This window comes from Microtus pennsylvanicus, chromosome X (assembly GCF_037038515.1).
Source record: "Microtus pennsylvanicus isolate mMicPen1 chromosome X, mMicPen1.hap1, whole genome shotgun sequence".
Taxonomy (NCBI): Eukaryota; Metazoa; Chordata; class Mammalia; order Rodentia; family Cricetidae; genus Microtus; species Microtus pennsylvanicus.
In genome coordinates, this window is record NC_134601.1 from 123,229,329 (window position 1) to 123,252,065 (window position 22,737).

The 22,737-nt window shown below is 41.4% G+C and overlaps 1 protein-coding gene across 9 annotated transcripts in view; it reads right to left on the reverse strand.

Annotated features, from left to right (window-relative positions):
- Frmpd4 (FERM and PDZ domain containing 4) overlaps positions 1-22,737 on the reverse strand; it is a 644,634-nt gene that overhangs the window by 44,779 nt on the left and 577,118 nt on the right. For all 9 annotated transcript variants that reach the window (XM_075956800.1, XM_075956799.1, XM_075956798.1 and 6 more), the window contains 2 exons: positions 10,816-10,861; positions 1,706-1,810 (listed from right to left, as the gene is read on the reverse strand). In XM_075956800.1, coding sequence (XP_075812915.1) covers positions 1,706-1,810; positions 10,816-10,861 — 151 coding nt within the window. The remainder of the gene's footprint in view (positions 1-1,705; positions 1,811-10,815; positions 10,862-22,737) is intronic.

Genomic DNA, 22,737 nt, shown 5'->3' on the forward strand with positions numbered 1-22,737 from the left:
ATTGACCAGTCTTAATCTTTTATCAATTAGTTTTGATTGATCGCCAACTAGGAGATTAGTAAAGCATGTCTCAGGGAGGACTTTTCAAAAATGATTGACAGAGAAGACCTGTCTGAATAAAGGGGTTGTCATTAAATAGGTTGAGTCCAGATGCAATAACAGGGAAGAAAGTCTCAGACCCTCTTTGTGCATAGATTTTCCTTCTCTCCTTCTTATTTTACCTGTCTTTATTTCCTCTCCTTATCTATCTCTAGCTCAATTTGTCTTTACTTCCTGGATGTTTCCAGCTGAGTAGCCTCCGCTACAATCTCTTGCTGCTGTGATGTTCTGCCTCACCACAGGGGACGAATCTTTGCAACTGTGAGGATCCTTCCCCCATTAAGTGTTTTAGCCTTGGTAATTTATCATAGCTGAAAGAGAATTATCACGTATTTCAATTTGCTGCTCTCCAAGTTGGACAGTCTTAGGTAGAACTGGTGATAAGAAGACTCACAAGTGCCTTGCTCAAAGCTTGTAGACACATGTCCACAGCTTCCAATCCAGATCCAGGGCTAACTTCAGGAAAGAGTGTGTGATCCACAGCAAACTGATCCCAAATGACGGTCTATCTTTGGGATTCATTTACACAACATCAACAGCAGCCAACAACTATCAACAATAAAAATTTGAAATTTCCAAGGCCCCCAAACTAGTAGTACCCTTGGGAAAAGCTTCCTAAAACCTAAAACAAAAATGAAAATGAAATAGAACCCTTCTCCTGTCTTCGGAAAGTGTAGAAAATGAAGTATCCTCTTGATGTTGGCATTATCTACGTGGAAGATGATGAAGCCATTCTTTTCATGAAGACCTATTTGTATTGACCTGGGGGATCATTCTTCAGTTGTAGCTCTATATACAAAATCTGTTCTTTCAATGACTTTCATACATACACACACCATGCAACTCGAGGAAGACATAAATCTTTTCACAAAATACATAAAAGGCTATTCTGTGGAAGCAGTTAATTGGCACAATGTAGTGGAAATTTCAAAGGAAGCTTATTTTCCATAATGTAAATAAGGCAACCTTAGTGCTCCCAGACCAAAGTAGTGAGACTCTAAGACATCAAGTATCACCAGAATCACCGGGCTATCTCCTATTCTGGTTGTGTTAGCTCTGATGACAGTGAGATGGTGGCTGTAGTGACATTTCATTTTTATTTTAATAAATAAATAAAGCTTGCCTGAAGATCAGAGAGTGAGACAGCCCCCCCCCCCCCCCGTTAGCCTTATAGACCAGGCAGTGGTGACACACAATTTTAATCCCAGTAACCACACTAGTTTGCCATAGAATCTGGGTGGTGCATGCCTTTAATCCCAAACCTAGAGAGGATTATAAAACGGGAGAAGACAGTTCGCAGGCTCAGTCTCATTCTGAGATTCCAGGAGGCAGAATTGCTATTTTGAACTAAGGTCGAGGTAAGAGCCAGTGGCTAGGTGCTTTGCTTTTCTGACCTTCAGGGTGAATCCCAATTTCTGTCTTTGAGTTTTTATTAATCATACTTCAGTGGTGAGTCAAGTCCTTTGCAGGTAAGATTTGACACCCCCACGAAAGACAAGAAACAGGCCCAGAATGAGCATTCTACTAACATAATTGGCTTCACTAGAGTACAGAGTCTCTGCCTCAGTGGTTCTCTGCATAGCCACACAGATAGTTGTGAACTTACCGACACTTGGCCATTGATGATGACCTCTTCAGAAAAGCGCACTTTGACGGGGTTGGACTTCAATCTTGCCTTCTTTGCAGCACTAATAAATGCCGATTTGGGAGACTAGAGGAAATGGAAAGATTTTTATCTGATTATTGGCATGCTAACACAAACTTTGTGACATTGGTTTTTTCATCTTTATCCTCAAAGGTATACACAACATTGTTGCTAAATCAGTGCATGCATGATTCAAGGACAAACTGCAAATTTTGGGTGTGATTGAAACATTGTCATGACTGCAAATTAATAATCTTGATTTAGTGACCAGACCCATGTTCTTACTAAGTACAATCCCAAGGATTTTAAACTTTGTCTGAATGCAGAGCTCTGAACACAATTCAGAAGTGGGAAGTGCCTTAAAACTCTCTGCTTCAGGTCTCTAGAACCTGACTTTCAGCCTCCTACTGGTATCTGTGATCTTGGATCTTAATGGGCAGAGTGGGAGGAGATCTGACTTACAATTAAGACTTGAACTCCAGACTTCAAGGTCTGCCTTATCTTACAGGTGCTTTGTATTTTTCGATTCTTCCCTGTTTTTCTTGGAATTGAGGACTGAATTGTACAGAGCCTTCTCAGAATCCGTAAGAGCAATAGGAACGTTGTTTAAAAGGGTGCCGAGACAAAGGAGAGTCCTTGTTGTCTGGCCTTGCTCAAGTCAATAATAATCCTTATGTAATTTTAGCGAAGCTTAAAGACAGTTGAACTCCCATCTATTGATAGCATCACTAGTTAAAAAACAAAAACAAGTCAGACAGTGGTGGTGCACGCCTTTAATCCCAGCACTCAGGAGGCAGAGGCCGGCAGATCTCTGTGAGTTCAAGGCCAGCCTGGTCTACAGAGTTAGATCCAGGACAGTTAGAGCTGTTACACAGAGAAACCCTGTCTCAGAAAACAAACAAACAAAACAAAACGAAAACAACCTTCATTCTCTATTGAATTTAGCAGAGAATCAGATGATTTCTGGTTCATAAACTAAAATGGTCAAATATTGACTATTGCCTACCATACAGCTTGATGGCCACACTCCTTATTCTCCAGGCACTGAGGCTTTTGCACAACACATTCTAGTAATTGACCCTTGAATCTACATAAAGGCTTAATATGGATATAATGTTAGTTTCGTGGCCCCCAAACTAATGATCATAACCAATACTTCTCTTTTTAAACAAAAACAACAAACAATTTAAAAGACTTCTAACCTTGCCAAATGTGCATATTCTGGAAATCGATTAAACAAGGAAACCCCAACATGATGAAATGGTATATAACATGTGATATGTCCATACAAGAGAATATTGATTGATGCTATAGTCTTGAAAACATGGTATAAATAAAATCAGACAGAAAAGATAAAATATAGTATAATTATATTTAAGTGAAACAGCCAGAATGGAAAAAAAGTCAGAAATGTTGGAACAGGGGCAGAAGAAAAAGGAGGAATAAATGTTTAATAGATATGGGATTTTCCCTATGAGTGATGAGAAGGTTTTACAATGAGGTTTTACTATTATGTGATGCTTAATGCATCACAGATGTACTTAATATCGCTGAACTGCACAGTTAAAATGGCACACTTTATGTTATGCACATAAATGCATAACATATGCATAATTTTTATGCATATCATAATATGAAACCATTGTTGGGAATATCCAATGACTAATATAAATGTTCGGGGGCAGAGATTTTTGTCTTAATATTAGGAGAATACTATTCTTTGTTTATTTTTGAGACAGGGTTTGGTTATAAATTTCTGGGCCTTGGAATTAGAAAAGTAGTTCAGGGTAACCTTGGCTTATAATTCTTCTGACTCACCCTTCCTGGCACTGGAATTACCGGTTTGCAGAACTATGCTAGGTGATGTTGTTTCCAACACTCCCCTGCACAGCTTTCTGAAGCTACCTGAATTGTGAGCAGTATCTTAGAAGACTTGTCAGATGGATGATGATGAAGCTTCAATTCAGACACTTATATAAGCCATTTAAAAGAGAATGGATGTTCTCTTTTTTTAAAAAAAAAAAAACCCTCCAAAAGGACTCTGAATGAGTGCTCCTCAAAAGATGCCTGTGTTCGGTAAGCTCTGTGTGCTTTTTAGAAGTCACACTGGGATGCTGGAGCGATGTGACAATGTATGTTCTCATAGTGTTTGTGTAATTATAGGCCAAGTGGAGTGATGATTAACGAGCAAATCATACAGTGGTGAGTTCATTTGCTTTTGATGTGCCATTTTTTAGCTGAAGGAAAACATTATTCTCCCTTAACGATTCTGAGTGGCAGTGTTTACATTGACTCGATGAGTTTAGCACAAGTGAAGTGGCTGTAATGAAGATACCAGAGCAGACCTGAGTCATAGGCTGAGATGTCACAAAGAACGCATGATTGCTCTAGCATTATTTGGCAATAAAATGTTCAACTCATGCAACCATATTCTCAAATTTGACTTCTCTATTGCATTCTGGGTATTCTATTTATTATATTTTTCTAGAATGTTCTACATAATTCTTTACTTCAGTAAAAAGGTATATCAGAGCTGACTTTTGAGATGTGGATATTTGATATGATTTTAGAGATAGAGTGGTGTTAATCAGGTTCATTGGAAACCTGGAGTTATTTGTCTAAGTGATGGTTTGAATATGAAAATTTCCCCATAGGCTCATGCCTTGAACATGTGTCCCTAACTAGTGGTGCTGCTTTAGGAGGTGAGAGGAACTTAGGAGCTAGGTGGAGGAAATGGGTCACTGGGTATGATGCTTAATATTGCTTGTTAATTTGACAGGCTCTGGAGTCACCTAAGAGACAAACCTCAGAGCCTGCGCAAATGATTACCTAGATTAGGTTCACCAAGGCATAAAGGCCCACCTGAATATGATTGCCATGAATTGTGGTCTTGGACTGAATACAAAGAAGCAGAGATGAAAGTGAGTTGGGCACTGGCTTTCCTCACTCTACTTCCTGTTTGGGGATACAATGAGATCAGTTGTCTCAAGCTCCTGACACCATGACGGTCTGTATTTTCAGACTGGGAGACGAGACAAACCCTTCTTCAGTTGCTTTGATCTCAACAACAGTATCTAATACACTGGGTGTGTGCCTTCAAAGGTTTGACCTGGTTTCTGGGCCCTCTCCTCTCTGTCTGTTTCCTGTTTGCTATGAGGTGAAGAGTTTCCTCCTCTGACACACTACCACGCCATGATACTTTGTTTCACCATGGGCCGTCAGCAACCTCTGCAACTGTGAGCCAAACTCAACCTGATCCTTTAAGTTGTCTCGCAGATACCTTGTCTGGATCAGGTTTCTGTTAACTTGATAGAAGCTAAGTTGTCAGGGAAGAGGAGCCTAGATTGAGACAATGTCTCCACCAGATTGCCCACGGTCTATTTCCCTCACTAATGACTGACATGGGAGGGCCCAGCCCACTGTGGGTGGTGTCATCCCTAGTGGTTCTGGGTTGTATGAGAAAAGCAGGCTGAAAAGGCCATGAAAGAGGAAATCAGTAAGCAACGTTCATCTATGGCTTCTGTTTCAGTTCCTGTCTCCAGGTTTCTGCCCTGTTTGAGTTCCTGCCCTGACTTCTCTCAGTGATGGACTGTGATGTGGAAGTATAAGGTGAAATGAATACTTCCCTTCCCAAGTTTCCTTTGGTTGTGGTTTTCATGGCAGCAATAGAAACAGAACTAAGGTACAGTTAGTTCTATGGAAAGTAACTAATGTAGTGTATAAAGTAAATGACTAGAGAGAGCAGGATGTGTCATGCTGGGGATGCTTCTCTTTTCTCTGTAACTTTACTATGGATAGCCTGGCTAGGCTCTCATTACTATATTAACCCATGTATTACTGACTAACATGGGAATCTGAGATGATCAAAATAGAATTCTGAAGTCATTAAAATGGCTTTTTAGGAGCGGTAGAGATGGCTCAACCCTTAAGATCAGGAACTGTTCTTCCAGAGAAAACAGGTTCAATTCTCAGCACTCACTTGGCAGCTAAAAACCATCTCTAACTCCAGTTCCAGAAGATCTGATGCCCTCTTTTGGCCTCCGTGAGCACTGCATGCACACATGTGCAATACAGACACACAGGCAAAACATCCATTAACAAAACAAAAGGAATCAAAATACCTCAAACCTTTACAACGACTTTTTGATGATTAAGAACACAAAAAGTCCCCAAGAAGGCTATCTAATGAGAATTGGCAACAGGGTGCCTTTCTTACTTTGCTAGCTAGAGTGTCAGGTGGATAGGATAGTGCAAACCAATTATGAACACAGTTTTAACTTATAATCCCCTCTGTTAGTCAAAACACATACCCTGTACAAGCTTAAAATCCTGGCGAATTAGCTATCAGCAGCTATAAGCACTAATCCGATGCATTTTATATCACGTGGCAGAACTGACAAGCAATTAACACTTAGAAGAATGAAATTCTCCTGCTGTGAGTTGATTTTAACTCTATCACCTCCCTAATCAGTTTCTACATTACTTTCCACATTTGCTAATTGCTATGGTGGCCATAGGATGGTGAATATTCCCCAAAGGCCTTTAGAAATGTCCAGAACAGTACTTGAAAAAAATATTCACAAATAAAGGGCTGGAGAAATGGCTTAGTGGTTAAGAGGACTTATTGCTTTTGCAGAAGATCCTAGTTCAGTTTTCAGTGCCCACATCTAGCAGCTTACAATCACTTGTTAGTCAAGTTTCAGGGGGATCTGATGCCTTCTTTGGCATTCTAGAGCACCTGCATACACACACAAACAGGCTCACACCAAAACCAATAAGGAAAATTGAGCAAAACTGTACCCGCACAAAATAAATACAATGCAGATATCAAAGAATATTTACCATTTTAATGATAAACTTACAGAACCAAAGTTCCAGCGTAGTACAGGTAGGGAGGGAAACAGAGCGAGCGGCCTCCCCGCGCGCCCATTTATTGGCAGGCATTCGCCCGAGGCAAACCCCGCCCCCTAGAGGGGTTGTCTTAACACTACACAAAACAGTTTAAAGAGCACAAGTAAGACTGATTTCGGTAACTACATAATAGGGCTTTGAACCTGTAGCCTGGGAGTAACCTATAGCTACTAAGTGTTTTTTAATCCTCACAAGCAGATACTTAGTTACTGCTTCATAAGATGGTAGCTAGTTTCGGGAGGTGCTTCTAAGAAATATGAGCAGGTGAGGTGGGAAAAGGAGACAGACAGGAAGGGGAAATACACCAGTGAAGTTTTCATTGTTAACGAGGCACCACTACAGGCAACTGGAACTTATTCCTACTGAGAATCTCTGGGAAGCAAGGCTGACTGTATTCTCCAGAGTTACCTTGTTCAAAGGACAGAGACAGGTAGTGTATTTATCTGCCAGCTCTTGCGATCACAAACTACATTTTAAAGCTTTTGTTTTCCTGAAGTGTCAGCACCCCAGCAAACAGGCTCTGAGCACCCAATCTAGGCAAGTGGGTACACTTCACTAGTGTGAAGAGGTGGTCCTACCACAAATTCACCTTCATATCCACCCCTGACTTTGACCTACTGATGTTTAAAAATCCTAATGCAACCATCTTACAAGTTTTTTTTTCTCTTCTTCCTCCTCTCTTCCCTACTCCTTATTCTTTGACTGGATCTTGCTAAGAATTGTCTAGACTGACCTTGAACTTTCCATTTTCCTGTGTTGGCCTCCCAGGTGCTACAATCAAAGGCACATTCAATCAGACCCATCTCTCCTCAACTTTTGTGTGTGTTCTCCTCTCACCCTCAATAAATGTACTTGTCCACAGGTCCTCTTTCTGTCTCTCTGTTCCTCTCCTACGAGGTTGAACCCACTCCCTTGGTGTTCCCTTTCATGTGACCCTCCTCTTGATACATAGTGACTAGGTCTCTTTAGGACTTACGACTGTAACAGTGGTGTTTTTCTGTTCGTTTTTTTGTGTCCCCTTTTGTGAATGTTCTGACTGACCATCATCATGAAGAACGGAAAAATATGCCCTCCAGGAGTGGATTCCTTAGCACACCCAGCTTGCTTCATGAATATCGGCCATCTGGGAGTTTGACTGCCATGCTTTATTAGCAGGGGATGTGGCTGATGCTGAGAAACCATGTGCTCACCCAGGAAACTGCAGCAGCAGGGTGTCCAGCAAAAGGCTCAGCTTCTCAGGTGCATGGAACACACTGCATTGGAGCTCAACAGGAAGCAGCAGGGCCAACATCTTCAGAATTTTTTGCGAGTCAGTTCCAAAAGAAATGTAAGTGCTCTAATAGCCTTGAAAATTCACAGATTTTTCTCAGACAGAAGCAGAATCTACAGACCTTCTCTTGTTTGCCTGGGTTATCATTTTTAACCTATCTTGTTTATAACGATTTAAACCCCGATTTTCGCTTGTTTGTTTATTTTGTTTTGATACAGGGTCTCACTATGTAGGCCAGGTTGACCTAAAACTCACTGTTATAGCCCAGGCTGGCCTCAAATTTGCATCAACCTTGTTATCCCAGCCTCACAAGTGTTGAGAATATAGCTTATACCAAGATTAAATTTTTTTAAAAGAAGCAAACTAGAAGGGGAAAAAAATCTCAATATAAAGATACAAGTAAAATCATTACAGTCTCTTCTGCCATCTGCTCTTCTCTGTCTATCCAGTGTACCTATTTCAGTAGCTTTAGAATATGCACATCCACAGTTCAGAGGAGGGAAACGTCATACTGGAACAGTAAGGATGGGCGTTAAAGCAGTACAGTGGATCTCTGCTGAGAACAATTTTATTTTGAAGAGACACTTAGCAAAATCTGCTTGCAGCACACCGCTACTGCCAGCAGAAGAGACGACTGCAACAGGATCCTTCTCAGAACGCCTTTTATTGGAGCACTTACACTTGAGGTTTGAAAGAGGCAAGAAGACCCCGTCCCCGTGGAAGCAGAAGAATATATACGGTGCCAGACAAAGCCCTGATGTGTCATCAACTCAATGGCTCAGGCCAGAATGGAGCGATAAACGTGCTAAATAATGATTGGCCAGATCGGATGGCCAGATCGAAAGACTCCCCGCGCTGGAGGGGGGAGCTCGCGCGCATGCGCACAAGTTCTCTCAAGTTTGACGTGGAACAGCAACCGGCGCCCAGGCTCCATGCCCACGACATGACAGCGCCATGGTGCGCGCTACATCTGACAGCGCCATGGTGCGCGCTACATCTGCTGATATTTTTGCTTGTCATAACTTGGGTGAAAGGGTGCAATTCGAATCTGCTGAGCAGATGTTAGGGTTGTTCCCAAGCATCCCCTTTTCTGCAGGCCCCACCCCCAAACAGGAAACTCTCCCGCCCAAATGTCAGCAGTGTCAGGCCATGAAACCCTCTGGCAGCATTTAGATCAGGGCAGAAGCATGAAAGACTGGAAGATTGGACTGATCAGAGAGAATAGGAGTATTGGAAAGCCTGGCCAGCATCTCAGGAAGGAAGGGTAGTTCAGGGTGAGGATTTCTCTGCAATAACTGGCTATGGGAAGAACGGAGTAGGAGAGTGGCTACTGCCAAGAAGTGTGTGTGGCATTCTCTCCTGAATGGATAAACTCTCGGTGTCAATGTAGAAAAGAAGTCCCTGAACTCTGGAAAACAGTTGAGATCATCAAATCTGGCTTCAATGGCAGTAAGGACTACTTCTGTACCAAGTCATGAATACTCAGCTGGACAGAAGAGCCAGTCCCTAAACCCTTACCCTAACCTATTAGGTTCCGTTTGAACTTGAATGCCAAATGCCTCCTTTTAGTTTGCCTTTCTCTTTTCCGCATGGGCTAAAACAACAGCACACAAGGCAAGAAAAGAAATTAGCCTGGAGTTATAAGGGTTCTGCTCATATGTTTTTAAGAGGTTGTAAAGTAAAGAGAAAATTCAGGTAAAAGAATGACAATTTGGGAGATGGGAGTAAAAACAGCAACCAACATCGCACTTCCTTTAGAATATACATATTGCTCTGTGAGGAGAAAACATGGAAGCTATGCTGGTTAGATTCTCTTCCTGTCTATATAAAGGCCCAACAAGGTGGCTGGCCATAAAGCCATTTTCCTTGGTATCATTTGAATGTATGACGTTTACAAGTAAATGTCAACAAGCCTGTAGAAAGAGATGAATGAGCCGTTGCCTGGGGTGGATGGTGGCAACAGGGAGTAACTGGAAATGGGACTCCGAGATTGTAGAAGAGTGGTGGAATAGTCTGAAGCCGGACTACGGTGGTGAAAGTGCACTTCCCTGTGCTTCGCAAAGACCTTTGCCTCACACGTGAAAAGTGAGTGAATTGCACACCACGAAGGTTATACCATCATAGAATTGGTTTCAAAAATCCTAAAATTTGGGTTTGATGGTATAGCTCAGTTGGTAGAGTGTTTGCCGAGCCCATGCAAGGCCATGGGTTCAATTTTCAATACTTTATTAACTGGGAGTAGTGAGGAATGGCTGTAAGCACAGCCTTAGAGAAGGAGACAGCAGGATCAGAAGTTCAAGGTCATCATTTGGCCGCTTCAAAAGTTTAGAGCAGCCTTAGATGTGCGCAACTGTGTCGCAAACAAACAAACAAACAAAGCAGAAAGCACAGGAAATGAAAAGAGCGTGATCATAATCAGTTCCTCCCTCCTAACCAAGGTATCTGAACTCGAATTCTGACAGTGGTGTCCCTCACCTGCCTCCTTTGAATCAGGCTTAATTAGCTAGTTCTCTACCAAAATAATTAGATGGGGACAAGAATAAAACTTTCACACAACTTCCTGTAATTAGATATTCCCATGAGACTTGTGACTTGGAAGCTGGCAAACAAGAAAGTCTCGGGTTTTGTATTAGTTGCAGATGTGGAGCGCTCCCAGGCCTGCATAGCTGATTGTCTTTGACGATATTTAGGGAAGCGCGGTAGTTTCCACGCCAATGAATGGTTTTGGCAACACAGAACACAATAGAAATGATCAAGAATTTTAAGCTTGCATTGTGAACACATGCTGCTTGTCTCCACTGTTATTCATCCTGGTGGCTTTCCTGGAGTGGGTTGAGGAGACCGGAAGCTCAAGGACATGGAGTGGCACTTTTGCTCACAGAACACTTACAGGGTAAGGCTGGATGACAGTGAGCAGGATCGATTCTTTGCAGCTTCTGAAAGAGAGAAGAAAAACAAACAGATTTACACAGCGCACAAAGCACAGACTCAAACAGAGACGGCTTGCTTTTGAGAAGAAATGTGTGTAGCGTGTTGACAAATATTCCTTGGGCTACCAGGGCAGAGAGAATGAAACAGCTCAGAAGAGGGCTTCAGACCACAGAGCAACCCCCCATCAAGTGTTTTCTGATTGCAGCAAACCATCCCATCGGCAGATTCATAAGCAGATTCTATCGGCCATTTGATTTGCATGACCAAACAACCGGGCGTCTGAATCAGACCCGGTAAAGGGAAGAATGATTTCAAAAGCACCAAACTTTGTCAGCCTCTAGACTGTTCTTGGCTCTCAAAATTGATTCTCCCTTTCTGATTTTCATATAGCCTACTTTCCTCTGCTGCTGGAAAAGTTCTGGTGCTTTCTTTAAGGGGAGAGATTTTGAAACATTCTATCAATGCATGAAATGTGTTCTCAGGGAAAACATCATGGAAGAAAAGTGTCGTTTGATTGTCCCCCACACTGCGCAACCCAATGCATGCAATACCCAGGACCAGAGCTGCTAAGTATTTCTGACAGGCAACAATTGGGAAATAGTGTTCACAGTAGGGAGCACTTCACAGCTAGAGCAGAACAATGGACTAGAATGGTTTATTTAATTTCCTCCAAGTAACCAAAACCCTTGAGGAAAAATCATGTTATGGCTTAGAATATTCTCTTCCCTCTTTCTTTGTTCCTTTTAAATCGTAAGTAAAAACCACTCGCTGTTTTGCTGAAGAAGAAAGAGCTATTTTTACTTTAGGCTTCAACGGGTTACTTGTTTTGTGATTTTTGGTCAAATGAGTAAGGTGAATTCTGTTGCCTTGGAGAAACCACTGCAAATGCCATTTCTTTCACTTTTGTGGGTCAGCATGCTCCCTCTGTATGGTCAGACTGTGATCTACTGACTCCTGGAGGAGTGTGCGTCCCTTGAGCCGAAGTATGATGGCAAAGTGAGGGCTTGTCGGGATTAGGAGGGACTCTATCTAGATCTGCAACTCAAGGAAGAAGCAGGACACTAAGGATGATGGTGATACTGATAGGTGGATTGCACAATGCTATTGGCGAGACCACCCCCACAATTTCTCAGTTTCCGGGCTGGCAGATTACCCCAAAACTGCAGTAGGCAGAGTCATGATATATAATGAAGGTTTCAGTGGGTATGAGAAAGGACTATGTGGTGGTTAGTTCAATTTTTAAAAATACAAAAAATACTATTACCTAGCCAGTACATCCTGATTTTATTTCTCAAAGAATCCTGCCTCTTTCTCTTAGGAAGTGTAGATAACAATGCTCTCTGAAACAGAACATGTGGGGCTGACATGCTTGGAACAGAACATGTGGGGCTGACATGTTGGAAGTATGTGGAGTGTCCATTTCAGGGGATAGCAGATAAAAAACAAATAGGCAGGAAGCCACGCAAAGAGAAAAAAAGTGCTGCAACTTAGTTTTCACTTCTTGCCCAAAAATACATGTTCTACAGATGAAACGCAATATAGGGCCAAGTAGTCAGCTTACTCAAATAAAGTGTTGATTCTATAATCATGAGGACCTAAATTCAATGCTCAGTAACCACACACACACACACACACACACACACACACACACACACAGAGGTTGGTGGCACATGCTTATAATCCTAGGTCTGGGGAAGTAGAGACATGTAGATTACTAAGGGTCACTGGCCATCCAGGTTAGCCTTCCTGGAGAATTCCAGGCCTATGAGAGACCTTATCTAAATGAGAAAAGGCATTTGAAGACACCGGATCTACACACACACACACAGACGTGTACAACATATTCATATGTTTTACACACAAGAGCACCCACACACATATAAACAACACGCATCTATGCATGTACGCAAATAATGAAATAATCCCCATAGATCGCTGCATCTCTCAACCCTTATTAGAGAAGCTTCTTTTCACAGTAGATGGTAATTAATTCAAAGACCCACAATTGGTCAGTGTGCAGAGAAGAAGAGTCTGGGGAATGCTCATCTCTGAATATCCCATCCAACCCCCCCCCCCAAAGTCTCAGGATTCATTGTAGAAGAGAGGGAAGAAAGATTGTAAGAGCCAGAGGTGGCTGGTGACCGCAGGGAAATGGTGTCTTCTGACAAAAGAAGGTTTTGTACACGTGAGCTCCTAGTAGTTGTGACTGCATGAGCAAGACCTGTACAAGATTAAGCTGAACAAAATCCTAGCCTGGATGATCGAGGTGCTCATGAAGTCCCACCCCCACCTGAGGAGCTATTGGCAGTCGATGGCTGGCAGGTGGATAGAGAGTCAGTTTTCCTCCAGGATGTCACCCCCGGGAGGCTATTCATACTGCAATAGATGGCACTACACTATGCACTAAGGACTAAGTAGATTCTTAGGGCTGAAAAAGTAAAGAGCACCTGAAGTTGGGAAGGGAAAACATGTTCGACCAAAACATGTTATAGGCATACATGAAATCATCAAACTATTGCAAGTTAAAACTGCACATATGCACATAGCTTTGAAAATCGTTATTCTATTCTAATATATAAACAAACCAAACCAGTGGAATGCTGTTGTAGAACGTATTTTTAAAAGTGTTTCATTGACTTGCTGTGGCGCATTTGTTTAACGACGCAAAGATGTGTTGCATTCTTTATCTTCCATTTGTTTACCTCTGTGAAGCTGTGCTACTTCGTCTGTGGAAAACACCTAGCTGGTCTAAGAAAGAGCTGAATGGACAATAGCCAGGCAGGAGAAAGGATAGGCGGGTCTGGCAGGCAGAGAGAAGAAATAGGAGGAGAAATCTGGGAAAAGAGATAGAGGAGCAAGAGGAGGAGGAGGAGGACACTTGGGGCCAGCCTCACAGCTGATAGCCAGTAAGAAGTAAATGTATACAGAAACAGAAAAAGATAAAATCCCAGAGGCAAAATGTAGATGGAATAATTTAAGTTAAGAAAATCTGGCTAGAAACAAGCCAAGCTAAGGCCGGGAATTCACAAGTAATAATAAGTCTTTGTGTTTATATATTTATTTGGCATCTGGGTAGCAGGTTCTTCAAAGAACCTAACAGGGGAAGAAAGCAACCAACTGCAGAATGCTATTCTACTTAGTTTTAAATTTATAGTCTATTAAGAACCAAATACATTCATTTAAAATATAATATATTGGAACTCCAGAGTGTGGCAGCCAAGTAAAACGTATCTACTCAACATGCCCTATTTTGCCCAAATTTGTTCCCAGAGACTTCAGTAGTAGGCAGCGGATCCTGAGGACTCATCCTTTGGGACCAGGTGATCATATGAGAATGTTGAAATGAGCCAACCAGATTTCCTTTCTCCAACATTAGAATGAGGAGACGTGGACATTAAGAAGAACTAGGGGGCAGGGTACCAGAGTACAGGATAGAGATGGCCTGAATCCCTGAACAATCTTGACTCTGTCTTTTATGAGGGCTGCTTGTTCACTGCTCCATTAGAAATAAAATAATTGATGCAAAAATTCTCAGTGTGATATCTATCACCATTCTAGGGAAGAGCTTTGCCTCTGTTTTCTCTCATCTGTAAGTAGTTAATCATCACCTGCCAGACAAGAAGAATGAACTCCATTCTGTTTCAGATCCCTTAGGATTCTTAACTCATTCTTAGAAAGAAAAAGACAATCAAAGCCATATGTGTTCATGTGTTATAGGATGCTAAAATGGATTTAGACAGCTTTAGTGAGGCCCCATGCCAATATACACCAGTCATCGCCACAGGTGAAGGGAGGGTGCTGTGAGGTGTTAACAGGAGACATTGGAAACCAGAATTTGTAATATTAACTCTCAACTCACTTTGAGGTCTATCTCATATCTTCCTCCAACCCCCAAATAGGCAACAGGGAGAGAGAGTCAAAGCAGCAGACACCCAGAGGGCAGAAGCTACATTTGTGAAATGTCCGCCCTTCCAACTGAGGTGGATCCTAAAGGTGTGGTTCCTGGGGAAATTAATAGAAGGTACGGTGGAAATGTGGGATCGGACCATTTTATGAGGGTTTCCTAATAAGTAACTGCTTCTAAGGGTGAAAAGGACTTAGCAGCAATGTGTGGAAGCAGAGACATTCCAGCACAGCAGCAGAGTTCATTCTGACCCAAGGAGGCTACGACTGCAGCCTCTCAACAGAGAACTCATCTAGGCATCCGCAAAAGCACCCACACAAGAGAGTCAGGGATGGTTCTTGGCAATGGATAGAGGAAATCAGTGCTGACTTTTACTGGTAACAGTTAAAGGGAGAACTTTCTTTGATTTCATCACACTGGCCAGAATTATTACAATTCCAATGTGTCCACAGCTAGAAAAGAATGCTAGAAAGACAAAGAAAACATTGCTGATGTTCCCTGATGCTCTGCAGCTTTCCAAGTCCTTGAAAGGTGACAAAAGAGAACTTCCGTGGAGTAGGGAGTTTAACTATATCACAAATGAACATTTTAATTACACTGTGCAAATTGTTGTGATTACAAATGAACTAATGACTAGAGGATATTTCTGAACCTGTTGAAAGCATTTTGGAGACCATCTTAAGGTTTTGTTGAGGCTATAATTAAAGATGTAGAGCTGTTATCAATGGACAATGATAGAAAAACACTTTTGCCTTGTGATTGCACCCTGGGAAATCTGTTTGCCACATCCCCACCAAAAATTATCTTTAATTATGTGGTCTTGAATAGATAGATGATTTTCTTTGAATTCAAGAAATTGACTTAAGGCAGGTAGAACTCCAAGCCAAAAAGGAGTAATAAAAAACATGAATATATGATTCAAGGCTGAAGATCAGAGTGCAGGGTGCTGGAGAGATGGCTAAATAGATAAAGATATGTGCTGTACTCATATGGAGGCAGGAGTTCAATGCTGGAACTCACATACCAAAGTCAGATGCAGTGAAGAAAATCCGTGATCCCAGACACCGATGGGAGTTAGAAACAGTGGTTCAACATTTGGCGTGATTGCTAGCATGGAATACACACAGTGTAGCAGTGGAAACAAAAAGAGGGACCCTAGTTCAACACAGGAAGGGACAAGACTCGGGTCACCAAGGCTGTCCACTGACCATCACACACGCACTTCAGCATGCACACATGCATGCCCTCCCTCAAAAATGTTTTGAAAGCCAGGCGGTGGTGGTGTGTGCCTTTAACCCCAGCACTCAGGAAGCCGAGGCAGGTGGACCTCTGTGAGTTCGAGGCCAGCATGGTCTACAGAAAGAGAGAGAGAGAGAGAGAGAGAGAGAGAGAGAGAGAGAGAGAGAGAGAGAGAGAGAGAGAGAGGGAGAGAGAGTTCCAGGACAGCTAGGGCTATTACACAGAGAAACCCTGTCTGGAAAAAAAATGTTTTAAAAGATCAGTGTAGCTCATGAGACAATGGATGTAGTGGAAGGGATGAAAGTGGGAGACACCATAACATTTGAGATGAGAGTTCCTTTACTTTTAAACAAGGCTCAGTGTCACTGGTTTTCTTGATTCCCTCAGGTCAGTGGAGCTGCTCCTTCACAGATCTGGTGCAGTAGTTGCTCAGAGCAAATGGACTCACTAAGCAAAAACTACTCTATTAGCTGTCTTCTGATATTGTAACATAAAGGATAAAGTTAGTAACTTAAGATACAAATTTACTGTCTCTATCTCTGAAGGGCAGATGTCAGATCAAGAGTTTCCTATGCTACATATAAAGACACAGAACCCAAGGCAGCATGCGCAGGGCCTTCAGGGGTCTGCATCAGATGGGGTCCTAGAGCTGAATGTAGAGATGGACACACGCCCCCAGTCCTGACCCGGAAGCTATCTCCAACTGATAACAACTTACAAATGAAAATTTAGTTTCTGTCTTCACAGGAGTCTCACTGGAGAAACAAACTACTCTTAAAGGTAGGCCGCATGCCCAGCTACTGGTAAACAACAGAAAATGACCTCAATGGCACTTTGGTGGTTCCGTGTCTCATAATGTTATTTCAGGGCTTTTCCATTTTTGCTTTTCAAAAATTATCTTATTATCATTTATTTATTTTTTCTCTTTTTACCCTGTAGGTCCTTTGTGTACATATTATAGCGTCCACTTTAGTGTTTTTATGGGATTCCTGAGTGGGTAAACAAGTGGATTTCTGTTTCTTGTGTCTTGTTTGTTGCTCTTTTCCTTCTTTTTTTTTTGTTTACTTTGTCCCATTCTGATGTATTAGACTCTGTTTTATTTTATATATTTATTTTATCATAAAAAGATTTTCCTTTGCTAAATCAAGGTGTCTGAACTTCTGACACTCACAAGTGGTTATGGGAAAGATGGAATTTACCATGCAGAAAAAAAATGAAGCTAGAACCTTATCTCTCACCCTAGAGAAAACCTAAACAGAAGTGGACCACAGGCCTCAACATAAGACCGGATAGTTCCAAAATGCTTGGGGAAAAAGCAGTGAGTACACGTTGACTTACAGGCACAGGTAAGAACTTTCTAAATAGGACTCCAACAGCCAGAAAATAAGACCAACAACCAACAAAGCAGATCTCATACTAAAAAAGCGTCTGTACACACAGCGAAGGGAACTGTTAATAGGGGGTTGGTGTAGCAAGCAGAATGGGAGCAAATATTTTCCAGCTGTACATCTGACAGAGGGTACGTATAATATTCTAGACGCTAAAAATATTAAACATCAAGAAAACAAGCATCCTAATTAAAACCAGGTGGTAGGTGTAAAAAGAAAGTTTTCAAAAGGAGAAATGCAGATGGCCAGTAAACAGTTTTAAAAGTGGTCTGTTTTCTTAGCTATCAGGGAAGCACAGATCAAAACGGCTTCAAGAGTCCATTTCACCCCAATTAACACATAATCTAAATGACAACACATGCTGTCATAAATATGGTGAGAGTGGGTGTCTTAACACACTGCTGGTAGGAGTGTGAACCAGTGTAGCACCTCTGGAACGTGTATTGAAGTTTCTCCAAAACAATGAGAAATAGAACTACAATATAAGCCAGCTATGGTACTCCTGGGCATAGCCCAAACGCCTTTCTATCTTACAACTGAGGCACTTTGCAGATCCATGTTCGCTGCTGCTCTATTCACAATAGCTAGGAGATGGAACAACCTAGATGTCCATAGGCTGATGAGTGGTCAACGAAAATGTGATTCAGAAACAAAATGGAATATTACTCAACTGTAAGAAAAAGTAACTAAATTTTCAGGTAAACAGATGGAACTATAAAGAAATTATACTGACTGAGGTCATCTAGCACCCTGAGGACAAACACTACATATTTCTCACAAGTTTTCTTTCTTCAAATCTTATGTTTTGTTTTGTTTTGGTTTGGTTTTTTCGAGACAAGGTTTCTCTGTAGCTCTGGAGCCTGTCCTGTAACTAGCTCTTGTAGACCAGGCTGGTCTCGAACTCACAGAGATCCACCTGCCTCTGCCTCCCGAGTGCTGGGATTAATGGTGTGTGCCACCACTGCCCAGCCAAATCTTATGTATTGTGTGTTGAAAGTGGCAGATAAATGGAAGCTAGGAACCTAGAATTGGGCCATTTGTATGGAGAATGTATTTAGGGAGGAGAGGTAGTAGAATATACGTGGAACAGACCTAGAGAGGGGGAATACTGGAGGAAGACGGTTCAGTCAGGTAGTGGTGATGAGAGAATGACGGGACAGAAGTGTGGACCAAAATGAAGTAAGCATGAAGAAGCTGAGGGCAACCTGTGATCTTGTAAACCAAGTAAATAGAATAAAAAATGATAGTAGAAACACATGGGACAGGGAAAAACAGACCCCCAAAATACTGGAAGCTAAAGAATTAAGTCAAGATGGGAGGAATGAGAAGAGGAAGGAGTATACCCAGAGAAAGGTTTTATGAAGCTTTATGACTGCCCACTAGTTTGTACTTCTTAAGGGGAATTTAAACAGAGGTATCTCATATGGACAAACAATGCTGCTCCCAGAAGACGTAGATTATTAAATGAAAATCTTAGTGCCAGGACCAGGTACAGGTTACCTCTCTGAGTATTGGTAAAGGAGGCCTCAGGGACACCCATAACAAGACAGGCTACTGTTATTTCTTTTGATTCCCCATGTAAACTACATGGTAAGATCCTATTGTGGAAGCTTCTTCACATTTTAAGAGATTGAGACATCAATTCAACAGGGCACTTGCTTCATCAAAGCCAGCAAAAGAGAGCCAATTGGCATGACAGCTACAATTTTATATAACATAATTGTGGAAGTGACTTGACCTTTACCATATCCTGTTGGTTAGAAACAAGGACCCTGGTCATGCAAAAAAAAAGGGGGGGGGGGATACACGAAGTTACAAATACAAAGAGGCAAGGATCTTAGCTAGTCTTTCATTCTGCCTGTCACACTGATAAAGGGGAACTGTGACCAAGTTACTTTTCTGGTTTCTGTGACAAAATGTCACAAGGGCAACTTATAGAAGAAAAAGTTTATTTGTGTTTATGGTTCCAGAGGGATAGAGTTCATAATGGCAGCCGGGCAGTGGGGGACGCATGTCTTTAATTTCAGCACTCTGGAGGCAGAGGCAGGCAGATCTTTGTGAGTTTGAGGTCAGAATGGTCTATAGAGTGAGTTCCAGTACAGCCAATGATGCATAGAGAAACCCTGTCTCAAAAAACAAAGCAAAACCAAAGTTGGTCAAAGTGCTCATAATGACAGGGAGACATGGCAGCAAGGGGCAGGGATGGCTACCTCACATCTAGAACCACAAGTAGGAAACAAAGAGAGTAAATTTCAAACAGCATGAGTCTTCAATGACATACTTTCTCCAGGAAGTCCCAAACTGCTGAAACAGTGCAATCAGGGACTAAGTCTTCAAGTACAGATAACTCAGGGGGATATCCCATTCAAATTATCATGCCGAGAGGAACAAGAATTTATTATGCATCATACCTCAAGTGCACAGACCCAATCCATTGTGTCAGGGAAGAGAAAATAGCAGACAGAAGCTTGAAGTGACTGGTCACATGGCATCACAGTCGGAAAGCAGAGAGCAATGAAGCATGTTAATACTCTGTTTTTTTTTCCTCCAGTTATTTGGTCCAGGATTCCGGCCATGGAATGGTGCTACCCACACTGGTTAAGTCTTTTCACTTGAATTAATACAATCAAGATGATGCTCATAGGCAGGCCCAAAGACCCTTCTCTCAGATGGTTCTAGATTCTGGCAAGTTGGCAACCCTAACCACCAAACTTAAGTGGCTCAAAAGTGGTTTCTATTCATGGCTTCCCCATATATGGGTTTATTTTCCTGCCAACTACTAGAAGAAGTATTGATCTTTATACCTTGTAAATCTGACAATAGGAAACATTAAAAACTGTGTTCATTGTTGTTTAAAATTGTCTTGCTTGTTGTAATGTTCTATAATTTGCCTAAAACATAACTTAGATTGATTTTCAATTTTACAAATTAGGGCAAGAAGTTATCTAAATTGAAGCAAAGTATTCTAAAATGATATTTGTCATTAAGGCAGGAGATATGCTTCTCTTATGTTTCCTCTCATCTAGGCATTATTCAATTAGAACCTGCCAGGAAGGAAAAATGAACTTCATACTATTTTGTGTTCCTTAGTATTCCCAATCATACAATCCTAGGGCAAAATGTAAGGCACTTTAAAATTGCTTCAGCAGAAAGATAGAATCAGGAATAGAAGAGCAAACATTCAAGCAAGAAGATAACCTCTTTTTAGGAAGGCCTAAAATAACTTGAGGCTTTTAAACATCTAGGCAGAAGCAAATTTAGAGAAGTATTTCATAATAAATTCCAAGTAAAATTTCTACTTTTGAGAAGTAATTTTAAGTTCAGAGCCAATATTTTTTTTTTACATCTGCATTTGTTAAAATGTTGGCCTGTCAATGCGGGCAGGGGAGATTCCACATAGTCCAAGCCCTAGATGAAGAGCTCCATGGGCCAATAGCTGCTGAGAAAGGGTGAACTGGTTGCAGTGGGGAACAAACTCCTGCATAGGATGCATCAAGTGGTTAGCTCTGGACATGTGGACATACTGACAACACTAACTGAGCTGAGTAGATTGAATATAAGTGTGTGTGTGTGTGTAAAATAATGACAATTAAACAAAAGACTATGAATTTAGGACACACGGGAGGGGATTAATGGGCTAGGGAGGGGTGGAAGTGATGTAGATATGGTGCTTATATATAAAGTTCTAAAAATGATAAAACAAATCATTTGACTTCCTAAATCATAGTGTTGACTGACAGGGGAAAATTAAGTCTAACACTCCTAGATTACCTTTTCCAAATTTACTCTCAGTTCCTATGTTTTCATTTCTTTCACAGAAGACTTGTGTCAGCCTTTCTTGATGGAGAGTCCCTTGAACCTGCTGGGGACACCGAGCACAATCATATGCTTGCTCAGTTTCATTGGACATCATTCTACAGATGTAAGCAAACAAGGGGAAGGAGAACCTTGCATTTTAATGAAGTACAATTTTTCTGTGTTAAATCTTTCTGATCTTTTTCTACTTCCCATCTACATCAGATCCATGTATGTCTCTCTTAGGGTCCTCATTGTTGTCTAGGTTCTCTGGGATTGTGAATATTGTAGGTTGTTTTTCTTTGCTTTATGTCTAAAAGCCACTTATGAGTGAGTACATAAGATATTTGTCTTTTGGGGTGTGAGTAGAAAAAGACAAGATCTCCTGAGTAAATTGGGAGCATGGGGACAATGTGAGAAGGTAGAAGGGGAGGGGAGAGGAAGGGAGGGATGCAGAGAAAAATGTATAGTTCAATAAAATCAATAAAAATTAAAAAAAAGTACTCATTCCGCAACAACAACAACCAAGTCTTTCTGACCTAGCCCCACTAGTACTGGGGACTAAAATCCGAACCTAGGGCATGCTAGGCGGGTGCTCTACTACTGAACTATATCACTATCCCTAAATTCCCTCTGAACGATGAAGCTAAGCTGATACTCTCAATTCCTTAGCGCAACATAGTTTGGTACCTTTCTTTAGCTGCCATTCCCATTTTATAGTTAGACTATTTTAGGTCTTCACCATGTAATCATATGAGCATGTGCACCTTCTCCACCAACTAATTAGATCCCTTGATCCAACTTAGAAACTGTTATGAATTTAACTGCACCTATATTTCCTCAGAGATTGTGAAAATGAATGGAAATAAAACTCAAACAACAAAAATCAGCGGCAGAAGGCCATTGTTTATGAAAATTTAAATGTCTTTCTTTAAAACAATTAAATTCAGACAAGTAAATGATTGGACTTTCCACCTTAAAAGGAGAAGTACTCAGTCTGGGGAGGCTGGAAGGTTAAGTTTTAAAAGGCAAATAAAGAGGTAATTTAGGAGTGCAGAAGAAAGGGATTCTGTAAATTATAAAATGACATTTAAAAATAACTCAATAAACTGTTCTGTAGTGTTGTTATTTGGAAGGCAATGTGGTGAGACACAGCAAGAGAGATTTGATCTTGCCCTTCTAAGCTAAGCATGTTTACACATAGCATTCTTCTTCTCATACTTCAGAGTACTTAAAAGGGATTAAAAAAAATTATTCTTTCCTGCAAGCTAGTGCATGCCAGCTCTTGCCCTCCCAGCTTGTGGGCAGCCACTGTTGATGGCAACAATAACCAACCACCAGGATTTCTCCCATGACCTGGCTGAGGAGGGGCTTTCTTTGGTCCTGGGGTGTTTTGCAATAGAACCTATTGCTTTGATTCTATTTTCTCTATTCCAACTCAGACCTGGGAAATAAACAAGAAGATGCTTTTGACCAAATACCCAATCATAGGGCAGTATCAGCCTAATCAGTCACTGACAAAGCTGGAGGAAGTACTGTTGTCACGGGCCACTTT